Genomic DNA, 16201 nt, shown 5'->3' on the forward strand with positions numbered 1-16201 from the left:
CGCCCCGAGCCCCGCGGGGGCCGAGCCCGGGGAGAAGCGGGCGCCCGCCGCCGAGCCACCTCCTGCAGCGGCTCCCGCCGGGTGAGCAGCGCGGCAGGGATTGAGGGGCGGGCGGGCCCACGGAGGGCAATGAATGAACCCGGGCACCGTGCATGGCGTCGGGGAGCTCGGCGCAGCGAGGCTACGCGCCGCTTGCAGAGATCCGAGCCCCCGGCACTCCCCCGACCTCTCCGGGGTCGGGCGGCGCCCCGGACCCAGCCTGGGAGACGACACGGGGACGTGCCGGAGAGTTTGTTATTGTTTGCAGACATGTGACAGGCGTGCGAGCCGCGCTGCGGGGACCCGTCGCAAAAAGGTGTGGGGGTCTCGCTGCTTTGTGGTGCTCCCAGAATCGGGGCTCTGCGAAGAGCCGGGGTGCTGGGCCTTGGAGTCGGGCCGATGGGGCAGGAAACAGCCCAGCTGCGGCGCCCCCGGACGGGTGTCCCCGGGGCAGAGGTTCCTGGGGGCGAGGCTGGAGCCTGCTTAGGGCGGTGGTCGGAAAAGGGGCGGAGTGGGTGCGGAGCCCGAGGTCGGGTCGGGGGCACAGAGGGCCAAGGAGGAAGCGGCAGGTCTCCGCTGCAGTGACAGGCAGAGTTCGTCGGCCCGCCGAGGGCTCGAGTCCCCAGGCAGGTACCGGCGTTGGGCCCGGACGCTGGCGGCGCGTCCCGAGCGCCGGTCGCTGGGGCTCCTGGTGCATGGCTGGCTAACGCCTGTCAAAGCGGTGCGGGCGGACGGGCTGCAAACTCGCTCGGGCTTGCAGCGTTTCGGGTCGTGCGGTTTCTCTAATTGCGTCCCCCAAGGGACTTAGGGTGTCCTTGGGAATGCGAACTGCACCACTAAGTCTTGAGTGACTTCTGTTTGGAGTTTGAATTTGGCCTTTGAAGTTTGCATTTGGCTGAATGGTGTGAGAGCCAGGACCGGATGTGTCAGCCATTCAATTTCAAAGCAGCGGTGACTGCTCCCCGCAGCCCCTCCGGCGTGGCTCGGGGACCGCGGCGCGGGTGCGGTGCTTCCTGCTTGGTGCAGCTGCGCGGGCTGCCCGCCGGATCTCAGGGGCCACAGTGCTGTGGGCTTCTGCTCACATAAGTCTTCTGGTGCCTGTGAAGTTTGATATGTGTAAGGTAATTTAGACCAACGGTTCATTGGCCTCGTCCTTTTTTTGACTACCGAAAATTTTTACGGTAAAGGACATTTTAAAATCCATAATCCTTGGTTTTTTTTTTTTTAATTTTTGATTAATGTATGCAAAGCACAAAGTTTTGATGTGTATTTTGAGTTTCTGGAAATGTTTTTGTGATAGTCTCAACCGTTGCCCTGTAGAATTCCCTTAGCTTTATTATGGGAATAAAGTGCGTCTGTGAGAGGACTTTGACAGTAGGAATCCTTGATTTTGGTTAATTATCTAAAGTGATTTGGCACTTTTTTATGCACTCGATTATTTGTTTGAAATCGAGGTCCGTTTATTACTTGGAGTTGCCTCCCCCCGCCCCCCAAAAATCCTAAAAATATTCTCAGCACTGTACCATGGCAATATTGAGTTGAAAGGAGATTTGTGACTGTGATAGTTTTCTGTGTGCACTTGTACGTGTAACTTAGTCTTACAAGAGTATGTTCCTCTGCGGTTTCCTGTTTTTGTGCAAATTGTATTAACACTTAACTAGAGTAATTCTTTTAGGGCAATTGTTATTATAAAAGAACTCCAGATAAAAAAATTTTAACCCCAAATTGAGAAATTAATTTTATCTCTTCTCATGAGACCTCTTTGGATACAATAAATAATTTAGCAAACGTCAGCGTTCTAGTCATCTTAATGAACTGTAAATATAGTATAAAAGTAACCACTGTAAAAATAATATATAGAAGTTGTTTAGTGTTGTCTCGACACAAAATAAGAGGACTGGGGTGAAGGCAGATAGAATTCAGGGACTGAGTAAATCCATGTCTATTTTTTGCATTTTATAACCTAGGTTTTTTCCCCCCCCTTTGTTTAAGGGATGGATTATAGTTGCACAGTATATGAAATAATGGGCTAGTAAGCACAATCTTTTTTAAAAAATTAATTTTATTTGCCAGAATGCTGTTGGTTCACCCCAAATGTCATCTCAAAGATTTCATTTATACCGAAATGTTAATTCTCTATACTTTTGAAATACAGTGATTTTTGTTTTTTTCCAGTTTCCATGACAGTGGGGTTGAAATTCATTTGAATCTGTTGGTATGACAAAACTTCGATTGTGGGGAAAAGACTTGTATCAAATTATTTTGCACATATTTTATTTGTGTTGCAAGTTGGCTATTATACTTTATTTACCATTTAAATTAAAGTCAGAAAAAAACTTTATAAACAGCTCTATAAAATCTCAGTTGAACTTTATATTTTACTTTTTTGACAATAGTTACATTCATACTTTTGAGAGGAAAATCTAACACTAAGATTTTGAAATATTTTTATATTTCAGTAGTAGTAAGGGTCTAAAGACTCCTTCCGTCTAAAAACCTATTTTTTTTAAAGAATTCTTTGATTTTTTTATTTCAGAATTTCATTCAGTTTCTGATCTTTGGATGCAGAAATTGAAAGTGTAGAAAATATGTTTGTGAAGTATGATATATATATATAATATCACATTAAAATAGAAGATTTTAAGTCTGTTTCTTTTCTTCCCTTTTAATAACTGAAATTAGTGAAAGTTTTATGCCTGTAAGTGGCGCTCAAGGGTTGGAATTTTTCCTCATATTATAGAATTAAGGGCTTTTTCTTCCTATTTACTGTCTTTGAAGAAAAATTACAGTGTTACTCTCCATTAAACAGGCTATTGTGAGTTTGGTAGATGTAATTACTCCATACTATTTTAGTAACTTAAAAAAACCAAACTATCAATTTGCTGGCCCTATGAAAGAACAAGATATGCTGTACTTGTTAATGTTAGTTTTTGTTTAAACATATTTCATAGGCTGCTTTTATATCCTCATAAGCCCTTAGCTTTCACTTCCTTTTAGAAGCTTTGATGCTAAAAAAATATTTTAGTGACCTTTTTCTAGAGAGGAGGTACAAGAACATTATATTACCCAAAAATAAGTTTTTAAAAAAATTAAGTTGGTGATTTTATAAAAACAATAGAGGTAGTCACATAAGTTAGTCTTACACTAATTTGTAAGTTTCGTACTTATGAATTGTCTCAGGTCAGGTAAAATTAATGCATTCTTTAAAGATTAACCTTATTAAATATAACTCTGGAAGAAAAATATCAGAACTAGAATTGTTGCCAACTTCTGTTTTCTTTTCATATCTGATTTTGGCAAGGGTGACTGGTTACCCAACATTCCTTAATATATGATTTGCAATACACTATAATAACTTCATTTTGTTAGATACGAAAAACAGGAAATAGCCCTGTTCATTGATATTCTTTCACATCTTCCATACCACCTTAAGCATAATATGTTGCATGTTTTAGAAATGGCCACTGACTTGTAGACTGGAAGATTTCACAGTGTGGAAAGGAGTGTTCTTTTGCTTTTACCAGCAGCAAAAAAAAAACCCCAAAAAACCAGCTACAGCTTGCCTGGATTGTCTGCTAATCAGTCCTTGACACTGGCTGTGTGCATTCCATAGCAAGAAATGATGGGGTGGCAAGGTAGTTAATGGGGAATGGATTACCCCAAGGAAAAATATGGGGCAATCAGAAGTGCTCTAAGTTAGAAAGAACCACGTTTGCATTTTGTACTCCAGTCGTTTTCTTGGATTGATGGTTATCTCTTGGTACAGAAGGCAAATGGGAAAATGTGGCATGGAAAAGTAGTAGTCCCCAGAGGCTGCTTAAGAACTGCGTGTCTGTTGCACCTCTAACCTTGAATTGCTTTGCTTATATCAGATATACCAAGTATATTTAGACTTGGTTGTCTTCTTAGTCCTGGCCTCTTTTTATGCCTTAAGAGTTAGAGTGACTTAAGAATGTTTAAGTGGGTGGACTGTTAATGTGAGGAAATGTGCAGTATTAGGAATAACCCAAAGTTGTCTTTAAGAAATAATTTAAGAACATTTTTAATCATGAAAGAAATAATTGGGACCAGAATTAAAGTAAGTAAGTGTTTCATTGCCAAGCAGTGAGGTTAGTCGGGTGTTCTTTTCAAATTGCAAAAATTTAAGAGGATTTTACTTCTTAATTCCACATTCATTGAGCATGTAGATATGCTTAGATACCTTTTATATAGTCACCTCTTTTGCCTTCTGTGTATCAGGTAAGTTATATATATATTATTTCATTTAATCATCACTGCAGCCCTCTAAGACATTGTAATTTCAGTTTTCAGGACTTGGAAACTCATTTGAAATGGTAACGCCCCATGATCACACAACTATAACACAGAGCTAGGATCCAACTCCAAATCAATCTGACTCCATTTCTTTTTAAAATTAACAGTCAAATTAATTGGTGACTTTTAAGGAGGAAGTTGTTCTGCAACAGTCCTAACAGACTCCTAGCTAGGTCTCTATCCAGTGCTACATTTCTTTACTAATATGTACTGTATATAATGCATATCTTCCTATATATAACCTGGCCTCGTACATGTAATACAAGTAAACTGTGTTTAGATCACCCTAATATGTTAGGCAAAGAGAATAAATGAGTAGTGTTGGATGTTTCTTAGATGTGTTGATTTGTGTTGTATTAAATCATAAGAGAAAGAAGATAAAGAAGCTGAGCTTAGCATCACTTGTTCATCTTATCACACAGGAAGAGAAACTTCCAGTTTTGCTGGACACCCCTTGGTTATTGTTTTAGATTTCATTCATTCAGCATTGATGAACCTCTGCCAGGTTCTGGGTGGTAGAGAAAAAGATCAGTGTACAGCCTCTGTTTCTGCTGGTAGATTGTAGTATTAACATGTTTCACAATGCCGTGATAAATGCGGTAAGAGTTGGGAATCCAGAGGGGTACCCAGATCAGAACTGGCGCTCTGAATCTCATCTGCAACATTCCGTACTGTATTCCTGTGGTGAGTACAGTGGTACCTCCCTAATTTTCTGAAGAATTAATTGGTCTTCCAGGTTAATAGTGAAGAGTGATGGGTTTGTCCTACTTTCTGCTTAAACATTTGGCCTGCTAGTTTTTGCCCTTTTTCCTTCAGTCTCTTTCCCTTCTCTTAGAACAGATACATGCTGTAGTATTGGGTCACAGTAATGGAAAAAGGAATCTAGGTACAGATTAGTTTCAAACTGTTTCTGCCTACTCTCTTAAGAATTATATGCAGAACTGCAAGTTCAGACGTGATTTTTTTTTTCTTGCAGGAGAAAATTAAAACGGGGGCATGGAGAGCAAGGAATTCAATATCTGCCAATGCTGGTCTTAAAATTTAGTATTATTAGTAACAGCAACTCTGCTAGTTAAGAAAACAAGTAGGGAAATGTAAAATATGCTCTAGGGCATAAGATGATCAAGAAGATGTACTTGTCTTCATTTACTCTATGGCATGTCACAGTTGATTTAGGTATGTTTGGTATGGAAGGGAGTTCTGTATTGTTAGAGATGGAGTCCTTTGGATGCCAAGCTGGTTAGTTTGATGTAATAGATTGGGATTTTGTAGAATACCATGGAGGATTGTGAACACACACCAACTGTGTTTTTGAAAGTGTGCATCTGTCATCTGGGAATTATCACTGAGGCCATTAAAACCTCTTGAAGAGACTGGAGGAAGTACTGGGAGCCAGATGTTACAGCTTATACAGTGCTGTTGTTAGTGCATTAACTAAGTTTATCATGTGTATCATAGCGATAATGGGTATGTGGAGTCAGGAGAGGGTAGATACTAGGCTGTAGGTGGAAGCTCTGCTCCTGACAAATAGATATTATCATTACTTTTCCTTGTTGCCTAAACAATCATTTAACTGATATGCTATCATATAATCTTCAAACTGGCCTAACAGCATTCTGATCACTAAATATCAGTTCTTAACAGATCAGACCAGGAATTCTGTCTTATTCTCTGGACCATCTCCTAGCACCTGGATTAGTGTCTGGCACCCATGAATATTAGATGCCCATGAATGTTAGCAAGAATTATTGTTTCCAAAGTAGTTATTTTTAAATTAGTGCGTCTGAAGATTACAATAACATACTGTAATGAGATTTTAATCATGGTATAGCTTAAGGCAGGTTTTGAAGGCAAGAACTGTTCTGAGTCTTTGTACATTGCATAGTATTTAGTAGCAGTGGTTGGTATTTAGAAAACAGTCATTGATAATATGACCAATTTTATATAACGTAAAATTTACAGTAATTAGTATATTTTAATGACTGAGTATAGTTACAGAATAATTGGAGCCATGTTCAAACTGTCAAATATTGAGAAAATTGAGGTTCTGGTATTTGAAAGTGTCTAGTTATTTGGATTAATAGGTAAGCCCTCCTAATTTTCTTCTTAACCTTGGCAGACCGACACCTGTGTGCCACTTCCACACTTGGATGTCTAAAACTAAATTCACAGTCTTCCCTGAATCTTCCCCTAACATGTTCCCTGCTTATTAAATGGAAGAACCAGAACCAAGGAGTCATCTTTGGCGCCTGCTTATCCCTCACCTCCTCAGGCTCAGTCCCTCCTCAGGTGCTGCTGACTGACCTGTTATCACGTCCTAGTCCAAGCGTCCATCATCTCTCATTTAAACTGATATATAGCCTCTCACTCGCTCCCTATATCCTACTTTTTCGCTTCCAATTTGTTCTCTATATTTGTTTATATATTTGTTCTCTATATTATGTAGTCAGTTCTCTGTATTATGTAAATCTAATTGTAATGTCCTCCCTTCGGAAAATTAAATTAAATTTAAAAAATGTTCAAATGCTGTCCATTTGGATAAAGACCAGAGAATCTTTAACATGCTCAACTGTGTCCCTGCCTGGTCTGGCCCCTGCCTGCCTCTCCAGGCCCATCTAGCTCACACTTGCCGTTGTTCTTTGAAGGATTGCCTGCTTTTGTTTTTCTCAAACTTAGAACATTGCCTCCTGCCACAGGGCCTTTGCATGCTTCCTCTGCTGGGAACACTCTCCCGAGTCAGTCCCCAAGTCAGCTCCTCATTGCTGATTTCTTAGTTCATTGATGCTTCCTCAGGGAAGCCTTCCCTGGTTGCCCAGACTGGCTTTGTAGCACAGTGTCCCTACTATCCGTGTTGTGGTTTTACATTCATTATCTCATTTGATGAATGACTGCCTTCCTCAGAAAACCAAAAGACTGAGTGGGCAGGGCCAGTGTTGGGAAGGGATGCAGCACCTAGCAAAATGCCTGGCACAGAGTAGACACTAGGTAAGTATTTGTTGAATAAATGAATGAGAGGGATAATGGCATGTCATGTTCAAACTAGTAGATCATCTGTTCTTCCTCTTTGATCAGATGTAGTTTAGGACCTAGCTGAGAAGGGGGTTAAATGGCAAAAGTCTAGACTATTGGTGTTTCCAAATTGTAGGTTTGTGATAGACTCATTGGGAGGTACCTGGACTTGTAGACACGCCTAGTGCCCCGAGTCAAGTAGGACATCTTAATGTGGTATAGAGCAAATAGCTATACTGCATGATCATTTTATAGGTAAGAAGAGTTTGCTATGTGAATATAGTTCTTCTTTACTTACTAGGGTGTTGAGAATGTATATATGAATAAGTATACACAGAAAGGTGTCATGCATTGATATAATTATTCCTTTTTTCAAGTTCTCAGCATGTTATCTGAACTTAAGATATAACTTTTAGGATTCTTGTGTGGAAAACCCTCCTTCGTCCAAACTTTATTAATTTGATAATAATTCAACTTGGGATAAATAGAAGTTCATATTTGTATTAAGGAAAAGGTACTATATGAGATCTCAGGAGCCAAGAACCCATGTAACAGAAAACGTTTTAAAGTTTACTGATGGTAACTAAACCCAGCAGCCTCCTCTATCTAGAACATGGTTTAGCACTAAGAAGTAAGAAAGAAAGGCTCTGAGCAGCCAAAGAGCCTGTAACAAAATCTGTGCTTTGAAGTTCTTTGATTTTTACATTTAGAAGAGTTCCAAGGGCGTTTGCTCAGGATTGACATTCACTTAAGATGTTGTTCTTACAGTCTTGTTCATTTGGTGTCCCTAACATGCATTGATTAAAAGCAGCCAAGGAGAAGGAATGGCAACAAGAGTACTGCAAGAGGTAGGTTCCCTGAAGTCAGCAGTGTTGGCAGACCTGAGGGCAAGAGAGGACATTAAAACCTTGCAATTGGGGGCCACCTGGTGTTGGTACAGTTAGTTCCACCTGAGTAACCTCTACAATTATAAATTTATTAAATCACAGCACTATTATTTTTGGGACATCAGTTTGCTAATTTGTATAATGAATGTGATCAAGAATATATATGATTGTTTTTATTTATAAGTGACTGTGACGCATCGTTAAAAAGTTGTCAAGTTTCTATATATTCAGTGAATTAAAATTAAAAAGTTTTTAATACATACTAAGGAAAATTTCTGTCCAAGATAGTGGTAAGAAAGTATTTCAATCTTTGAAGTGGTAAAGCTCTAAATTATCTGGAAAATGTAGTTCTGTAGTCTTGATACTGAATAAATGAGGTGTACTTTAGAATTACATAAAATTGGATGCTGCTCATTAGAAATGTCTTGTGGATTGTCTGTGTGGAAAAAGTCTTTTTGCTTTATTCCTTGGCCTGAGTCATTTTATACCCTGCAATTTCTTTAAAATACTTAATCACCACCACCACCACCACCACCACCGTCATCACCATCACCACCACCGACACCACCATCACCACCATCACCGTCACCGTATACTGGCCTGTTTCCTAGTTAGGTTGCAAGAACTCAAGCACTAAGCTCCAGCTTTGTAGCATTAACCATTATTTAATTACTACAAGATTTTTGGTTTAATAAGATGGTTAATGTGAAAACATTCTTAATGTCTGCATGTTCTAAGATGATATTTACTTCTGTTTTGAAACAAGCATTTCACAGATTATTCTCCCCACCCCCACCCCCTCAAAAATCTTAATCAATTGGCTATGTTTGTTACTTGTTTCTAGATTTCTATTGGTACTCTTAAATTCTTCTTGGATAATAAGCCAGATTATTTTCACTGAACCTTAAATTTTAAAAAAGGTCTGACTGATTAATAAAGTACATATTAATATTCCTGATAAAATTTTAGTGTTTTAACCTAAATTTATTTTGAATTTTGAAAATATATTTTAAGTATTCTGGTACACTGGCACTTCCATGCTGTTAAACTATATTGTAGCAAGGTCCTAGAGGTATTTCTGGGATTTAGAATTTACAGAATTAAACTTCATTATTAAATGATTGGACAGTCCTTTTGAAAGCAACAGAAAAATTTACTTTGTTAAATGACACAGATGTAATTTTTTATAAACAGGACCATACTATGCATACAGCTGTACAATTTGCTTTTTTTCTTAACAGTATTTTGTTAGTTATCTTGGTGAACATAGAGCTGTCTTATTAATGACTCTATAGTATTCCATGATATGGATTTCTCATTAATTAACCAGTTTCCTATTTTTAACATTTACATTGTTTGCTTTTTGGTTGTTATATTAAGCTTCTGTGACTATCCTTGTATGTGCATTTTCATATAGTTGTGTATTTAGTTCTGTAGAATAAATATTCAGAAATGGAATTGCTGAGTCAAAGGGCATCCATATTTAAAAATTTGGTCATATAGCCAAATTGCCCTGTGAAACTCTGTGCCAGTTTACATTTACCTCACAGTATGTGAGAGTGCCCATTTCCCCACATTCTTGCCAAAATTATATATCTTCAGTCTTCCATTTTTGCCAATCTGGTGGATTAAAGCTGTATTCTCATTTTAATTTGCTTTTTTTCCATCATTGTGCATCTTATATTTATGATAGTTTCATGCTTTTGTGTATTTCTTTTCACACATGGGAGAGAACTGTTTATTTCTTACCCTCATTTTAATTTGCTTTTTTTCCATCATTGTGCATCTTATATTTATGATAGTTTCATGCTTCTTTTGTGTATTTCTTTTCACACATGGGAGAGAACTGTTTATTTCTTACAGATTTGCAAGTACTCTTTGTATATTAGGAATATTAGTTCTGATATTTGTTATAGTTGTTTTTCTCCACTTTTGTGTTGACTTTGATTGTAGTATTTTTCTATTAAGGAACTTTAAATTTTTGTCTTCAGATTTCATTTCTTTTATGGTTCCTGTGCTTACGTTATATAGAAAGGCCTTCCCCAGGGGCAGTGCTGTATAGGGATTTAGTACACACGCCTGGGTTCTAGTCAGGTTCACCACTATCAAGTGGCGTAACTAGGGAGTTATTCTTTGCATCTCAGTTTCCTCAACTGTAAAATGAAAGTGATAATGGTATCTACTTCAGAGTTGTGAAGACTGAAAGAATTTGTGTTTGTGTAGCTCTTAAAATAGTGCTTGGTAAGTTATAAACACTGTATATGTAATAGCTTTTATTATTCCCTAGTGCTAGATTTCTAATAGCATTTTTATGGGTTTTTAAAAAATACTTTAATCTCCGATCCATCTGAAGTTTAAGGGGTGACTTTGGGCTCAAACTTTATTTTCCTGAAATGGTTGGCTGGGTGTCCCAACACTGTTTATTGAGTAAAACTGTTCCCTTTATCATATGCTAAATTTTCAGTGTAATTTGAAATTCCTAAATACATTTATTTCAAGTGTTTTCTCACATTCCTAAATAATCAAATGTCAAGTTTCATAGAAAGATTAAAAGAAAGGTAGTCATTGACCAGAAAGGAAAGGATATCAGGAGATTATCAGCTATGTCCTTGCTGACTCATTCTTACTTTGCTGACTCATTCTTATTGATATTTTGGTGTCTTAATATGTCTTGGCTTCAGTGACAGAAGCCTGCATCTGCCTGTCTCCAGGATAGTTCCTCCAGGAGGGACAGCTCTGCCAGGCACTGCAGCCACCATGTGTCGAAACTGCATTCCTGTCCTCTGCAGTCTCTCCATCCTAGCACTCAGATCTCCTTGTCACTTTGGGTGCCCATCTGGGTAAACACTGCCACCAGAATCTCCCTAACTGCTCTGCTCCTACCCCTTCAGCTTTCTCACCTTCAGCTTCCAGTCAGTCACCAGTTCTGTTGTTGCCACTTGCCAGCTCACCTTAGAATCTACCCAACTTTGTCCACCACCACCATTGCTAACCCAAGATCAGGGCACTGTCACCTTTTCCTTCATCCTCAGAATAAAGTACAGACTCCTTCATGTAGCTCAGAAGCCCCTGGCAATCAGGCCTCGTTTCACCTCTCAGCAACCGCTTCCAGAACACCCTGCTCCAGTCATTTGGTGCCATGCTCATATTTGTATTCCCCCAGCTGACCCTTCTTCTTTGTCAATGTGCTGAACATTCTTTTACTCTATCTTGAATACTCATTCTGTCTCCTGTGAGAATTTTTTTAATGTTTTTTTCCCCTTTGCAATAATTATTGGTATTCCACTAAAAATAAATGTGGCTATTTGTAGAAGTCAGTACTATACTGTGAATTTTGCTGAATGCTTTGTTTTAAAGTCTCTCAATATCTGAGTTAACTTTACCACTTTTAAACCTTTTTAGTTTTTCCTCTATTATTGTACATGTATTCAGTTCTTTCTGAACAACAGTGTTTCCAAAGAGATGTTCGTAAAGCACATGTTATTGTTAAATGAATCACATTTTCCTATTAATTTGTTTTTAAAATTTCAGAGATGTAGTCTCTGAGAAAAAAATTTGGTGACAACCCACATATTGCTGTCCTCGAGAATAATCCAAGGCCATCACAGGTCAGGCGACAAACATGCTCAAATGCTTCAAGCAGAGAGCCTGACTGTGGCATGGGCACGTCCGTCACAACGTTTATATCAGCTGCTGGGCCTCCCTGGGCAGGGTCCCAGCGAGCTGGCGGGTTGTGGGTAAACAAGCATGTCACATGTGGGGTCAACCAAATCCCTCTAGTCTGTGGGTATTCTTTCTTGAGGAATGAAAGGACAGAGTAGTAAGCATGCCAGGGTGAGTGTGTGTTGCTAGTGCTGCCGTCACTCCTGATGGGGATGTCCATGCCTTCAGGAAACACTCTGGGTGACTGTGCGAGCCAGGCTCCAAGGTGCTGGAGTCCCAGCAGGAGGAAGTCTCCATCCTGCAGTCACTGAGCCTGTGGGAGAGTTTCCCTATGATGAGGGTGGTGCTGGCCTCAGTCAGCTGGGATGGGGGAGGGTTTCTGGGAAATGCAAGGTGGAGTGCCAAATACTGAAAACTGTGGAGGAGTGAGCAGGTGAAAGGGGCTCTCAGGGAGGTTTCGTGGCCCCAGGGTGGCTGGAGAACACACAGGCTTAGAAATCAGCGATAGGTCGTAGGATGATATGGAAGATAGTTTAGGTAGCTCTGTCTGGGTGGAGACGGGGCTGAAGAACCAAGCTGGGGACAAGATTCCTGGCTCTGGTCAGAGAGAGAACCAGGCAAAACTCTCTGCCTTTTTGTTGCTCCCACTGCCAACCCTTAGATCTCAGTGCTTAGGACAAAATAAAAAGCCTTTGTAGTTTAACAGGTAGCCACAGTGTGCTAGGAAGTGGGTCAGGAGGCCCAAAGGAGGAGTTACATCTGAGCTGGGAAAGATAGTCTAAGGTCCCAAGTCTGGGAGCTGTGGCTCCCCATAGTCTCAAAATTTCACAGATTGCGAAGCATTCTTGTACAAGATGAATTCTGTCCTCCCTGGTCCTGAATCTGGTTTTGGAACTGCGTGTTTCCATTTCAGAGGCAGCGTATTGTAGTGATTAAGAACCTGGACCCAAGAAGTCAACCTTGTTAGCTACTTACTACCATTGGACTCCAGGGGAGTCACTAAACTTTTCTGAACCTCAGATTTTTCATCTCTAAAATGGGATTAGTGGTGGTGTTGAGACAATGAAGCACGATTCTTGAGTGGTTGGATGAGATAATACAGCACGATTCTTCACCCAGAAAAGCATTCAGATAATATTAACTATGGATTATACTACCGCAAGTAACTGTGAAGACTTGCTACCTAAACCTTTGACCATACAGATGAGGATGAAGTTAAGAGACTCAACCAAGTTTACCTTGCTGGTTACCATTAGATTGGCAAAGGTAGTTTCTATAGACTATGCATCATTTTGATAACAATTCATTTTTCCCTATTATTTTGAAATGATTTGCTAGTAAAATGGAAAACTGCAGCTTTCAGAATTCTGTGATACGTGATAAAGCATCTCATCAGTAGTAGATAGATAAAGGTTCTCTTCACTTTGTGACTCAAGACAGGTTTCCTTGGTCTCATTTTCCCATCTGTGAAAAGAAGAGGTTGGCTTACATAATCTCTTAGTTTTCTTCAAGCTCTAGCAACTTTCTGAAATTTTAATTTGAAAATTACTTCTTGTGTATTCAGCTATAATTCAGCTATAATTACTGAAACAACAGTTAGCTTTTTGGACTCTTGGAATTTTAAACCTGGATATAAAGAGAAATACAAATGAAAAGCATTGAAGGCTCAGGGAAGAGAGATCATATATGTTAAAAGTAAGTGATGAGAAAATACTTTTTTTTAAAAAAAAAGCTTATAACTATGCTGGGAGAATATTATTTTGCATAGTGGAGAAAATAAATTAGGGCAAAATAGTTAGCATGTTTGTGTTTAGCAAATATACCTACTTAAGGGAGCAGTTTCGATAACTTTAAATCTAATTTTTGGTAACTTTACTATTAATTACTCTCTGTTTTTCACCCTTAACTTTAATTGTCGAAAAGAAGGACATTCACCAGCAATAACCTCTAAGAAGCAAAGCAATCCTTTGACTTCTTCCTTAGTTTATAAAGATCTTTTCATAAACATACATATGTACACATACTTTTCTGTTTAGTTTAAACTGAAAATGCTTCGCTCAGTGACTCTTAGTTGCATTGTTTCCTAATTATGAAAACCCAGATTTAATTATATTTGGGGGGCTCTTTTCACATAATTTGGACAGAGTTGGCAGTTACCGAACATGTGAATTGCACTGTGAATCCTTTTATTTTTCCTTTTAATATGGTAATTTTGGACTCAAGTTCTAGAAAATTATGGCTTTCAAATAGATTGCCTGCATTCGAAGCGTTAATAGCAGCACTTATATGATTTTTAAAAAGTTTCTGCTTAAAGAATATTTTTTAAATGTTGATTCATTCTTTTCCATATGCTTAGGCAGCCACGTGTGTCAAATCTTTTCGAGTACAATATTCTTTCTTTAAGCCATTAAAATATCCTGGAAATTTCATCATTTTGTATTCTAGCTCTGTCTTCCACAACTCCTTTATCCATGAAAATAGGTTAAAAAAAAATTTTTAGGATCATATGTTTGAATTTGAGGTTCAGAAACTGTGGTCACTGCAGGGACCAGACAGCCATCACCGACTCTCCCCCAGGATTATGTGTGTCACCTGTTGGTAGGGTAGTGGGGTGGAGGGGAGGAGAATGGTGGTGTCAGCACTCTTAGCTGCTGTGGCTTTCACATTCTCTTCCACAGCCCAATAGCATTTGGATTCTGTGGTAACTCTGGAAAGTGAAAACATCACTAGGTCTTACCTTGGGTCCTGCAACAGAGAGATTGGCTACTATGCTGCAGCTGAGGTCAGGTAGACTCCAGGCACAGGTAGTTTGGATACTTCCAACAATTGTTCCTCCTGAAGAAGACTTGCTCAAAAGATATCAACCTGTTCTTGCATGCTGGAGCAATGAAGCAGCCAGTGGGACTTTTTTAGAAGATTGGATCAGGAATGGGATGGAAAACAGCAAGAGGAAGGATAGGGGTGGCTAGAATCAATCTCTAGAACCAGTGAACTACAAACTCTAATCAGGCTTCTTTCTAGGTAGGTAGACTCTGAGAGAGGAAGATGGACTACAAAAGACCTAGCTCTAATTTTTTTGTGTGTGTGTGTGACCGGTAAGGGGATCGTAACCCTGTGTCGCCTGCACCGTGCTCAGCCAGTGAGCGCACCGGCCATCCCTATATAGGATCCAAACCTGCAGCCTAGGCGCTCCCAGCACTGCTGCGCTCCCAGCGCTGCACTCTCCCGAGTGAGCCACTGCTCGGCCCCTAGCTCTAAATTTTTTTAACCCGATTTGTAACTTAATGTTTTCCTCTTTGTTCATTTTATTTTATTTTATTTTTATTATTTTATTTTATTGAATCATAATTGATTATACGTATTTTGGGGGTTCAACGTTAAAGTATGTTGATCAAATCAATATTATTAGCATATATATTGTTACAAATCATACTTATTCTCTTTGCCCCTTATCCAGTCTCTCCTCACCCCCCTCCCCCATCCCACCTCTGATAACCCTAGATTTCTTCTCTCCTTCTGAAAGAGTAACGGGCCCTTTGGCAGTGGCAGTGTGCCTGGTTATGGGAGGAGGGGTCAGTCCCTTGCTGCATGCCTCAGGACCCTGGGTGGGCTCTGTGGCAGCAGTGGCCTGCCTGATTGTGGGAGGAGGGGTCTCTCCCCAGCTCCATCTGTTTTTACATTCTAAGTTGTTGTGGAGCAGTTCGGTGGGAGGGGGAGAGGGGAAGGGAGAAACAAATAGGGTGGGAGAAGGAGGAGAGGGGTCATGGTTGAGGCCCATGGTGCCCTACTCATTCCTGCAGGGGAGAACAGGGGGCTTCCAGTGGTGGCTTGGTTGTTGGCTTGGCTGAATGCAGATGTCAGGGGGTGTGGCTGAAGCCCTCAGTCCCCTACTTCCCTGGCTTGGGAGACAAGGGGGGCTTTCATCAGTGGTTCAGTGGTTGTTGCTGGGCTGGTTGCAGATGTTGTGGGGGTGTGGCTGAAGCCCTTGACCCCCTACTACCCTGGCTTGGGAGCCCAGTATGTTTCCTGCAGCAGCCTGGTGGTCATCTCTGGGCAGGGTGCAGGTGTCAGGGGTGTGTGGCCAAGGCCCTTGGCTCCCCACCATCCCGGTTTGGGAGGCCAGGGTGTTTCCTGTGGCAGCTCAGTGGTTGTTGCTGGGCTGGTTGTGGGGGTTGGGGGACATGGCCGAGGCCCCTGGCCCTTCCCCCTCCCTGGCTTGGGGACCCGGGGGGCTTTGGGTCTTTTTGGTTTTTTTTTTTTTTTTTTTTTTTTTTTTTTTTTTTTTTTTT

General features: G+C 40.4%; 1 protein-coding gene across 1 annotated transcript in view; it reads left to right on the top strand.

The window, feature by feature from the left end:
• The first annotated feature begins 152 nt into the window (after positions 1 to 152).
• MAP3K1 (mitogen-activated protein kinase kinase kinase 1, E3 ubiquitin protein ligase) overlaps positions 153 to 16201 on the top strand; it is a 75603-nt gene continuing 59554 nt past the window's right edge. The window contains exon 1 of the mRNA XM_008584598.1: positions 153 to 730. Within this exon, the coding sequence (XP_008582820.1) occupies positions 153 to 730 (578 nt within the window). The remainder of the gene's footprint in view (positions 731 to 16201) is intronic.

Source organism: Galeopterus variegatus, unplaced genomic scaffold, assembly GCF_000696425.1.
Source record: "Galeopterus variegatus unplaced genomic scaffold, G_variegatus-3.0.2 Scaffold3307, whole genome shotgun sequence".
NCBI lineage: Eukaryota > Metazoa > Chordata > Mammalia > Dermoptera > Cynocephalidae > Galeopterus > Galeopterus variegatus.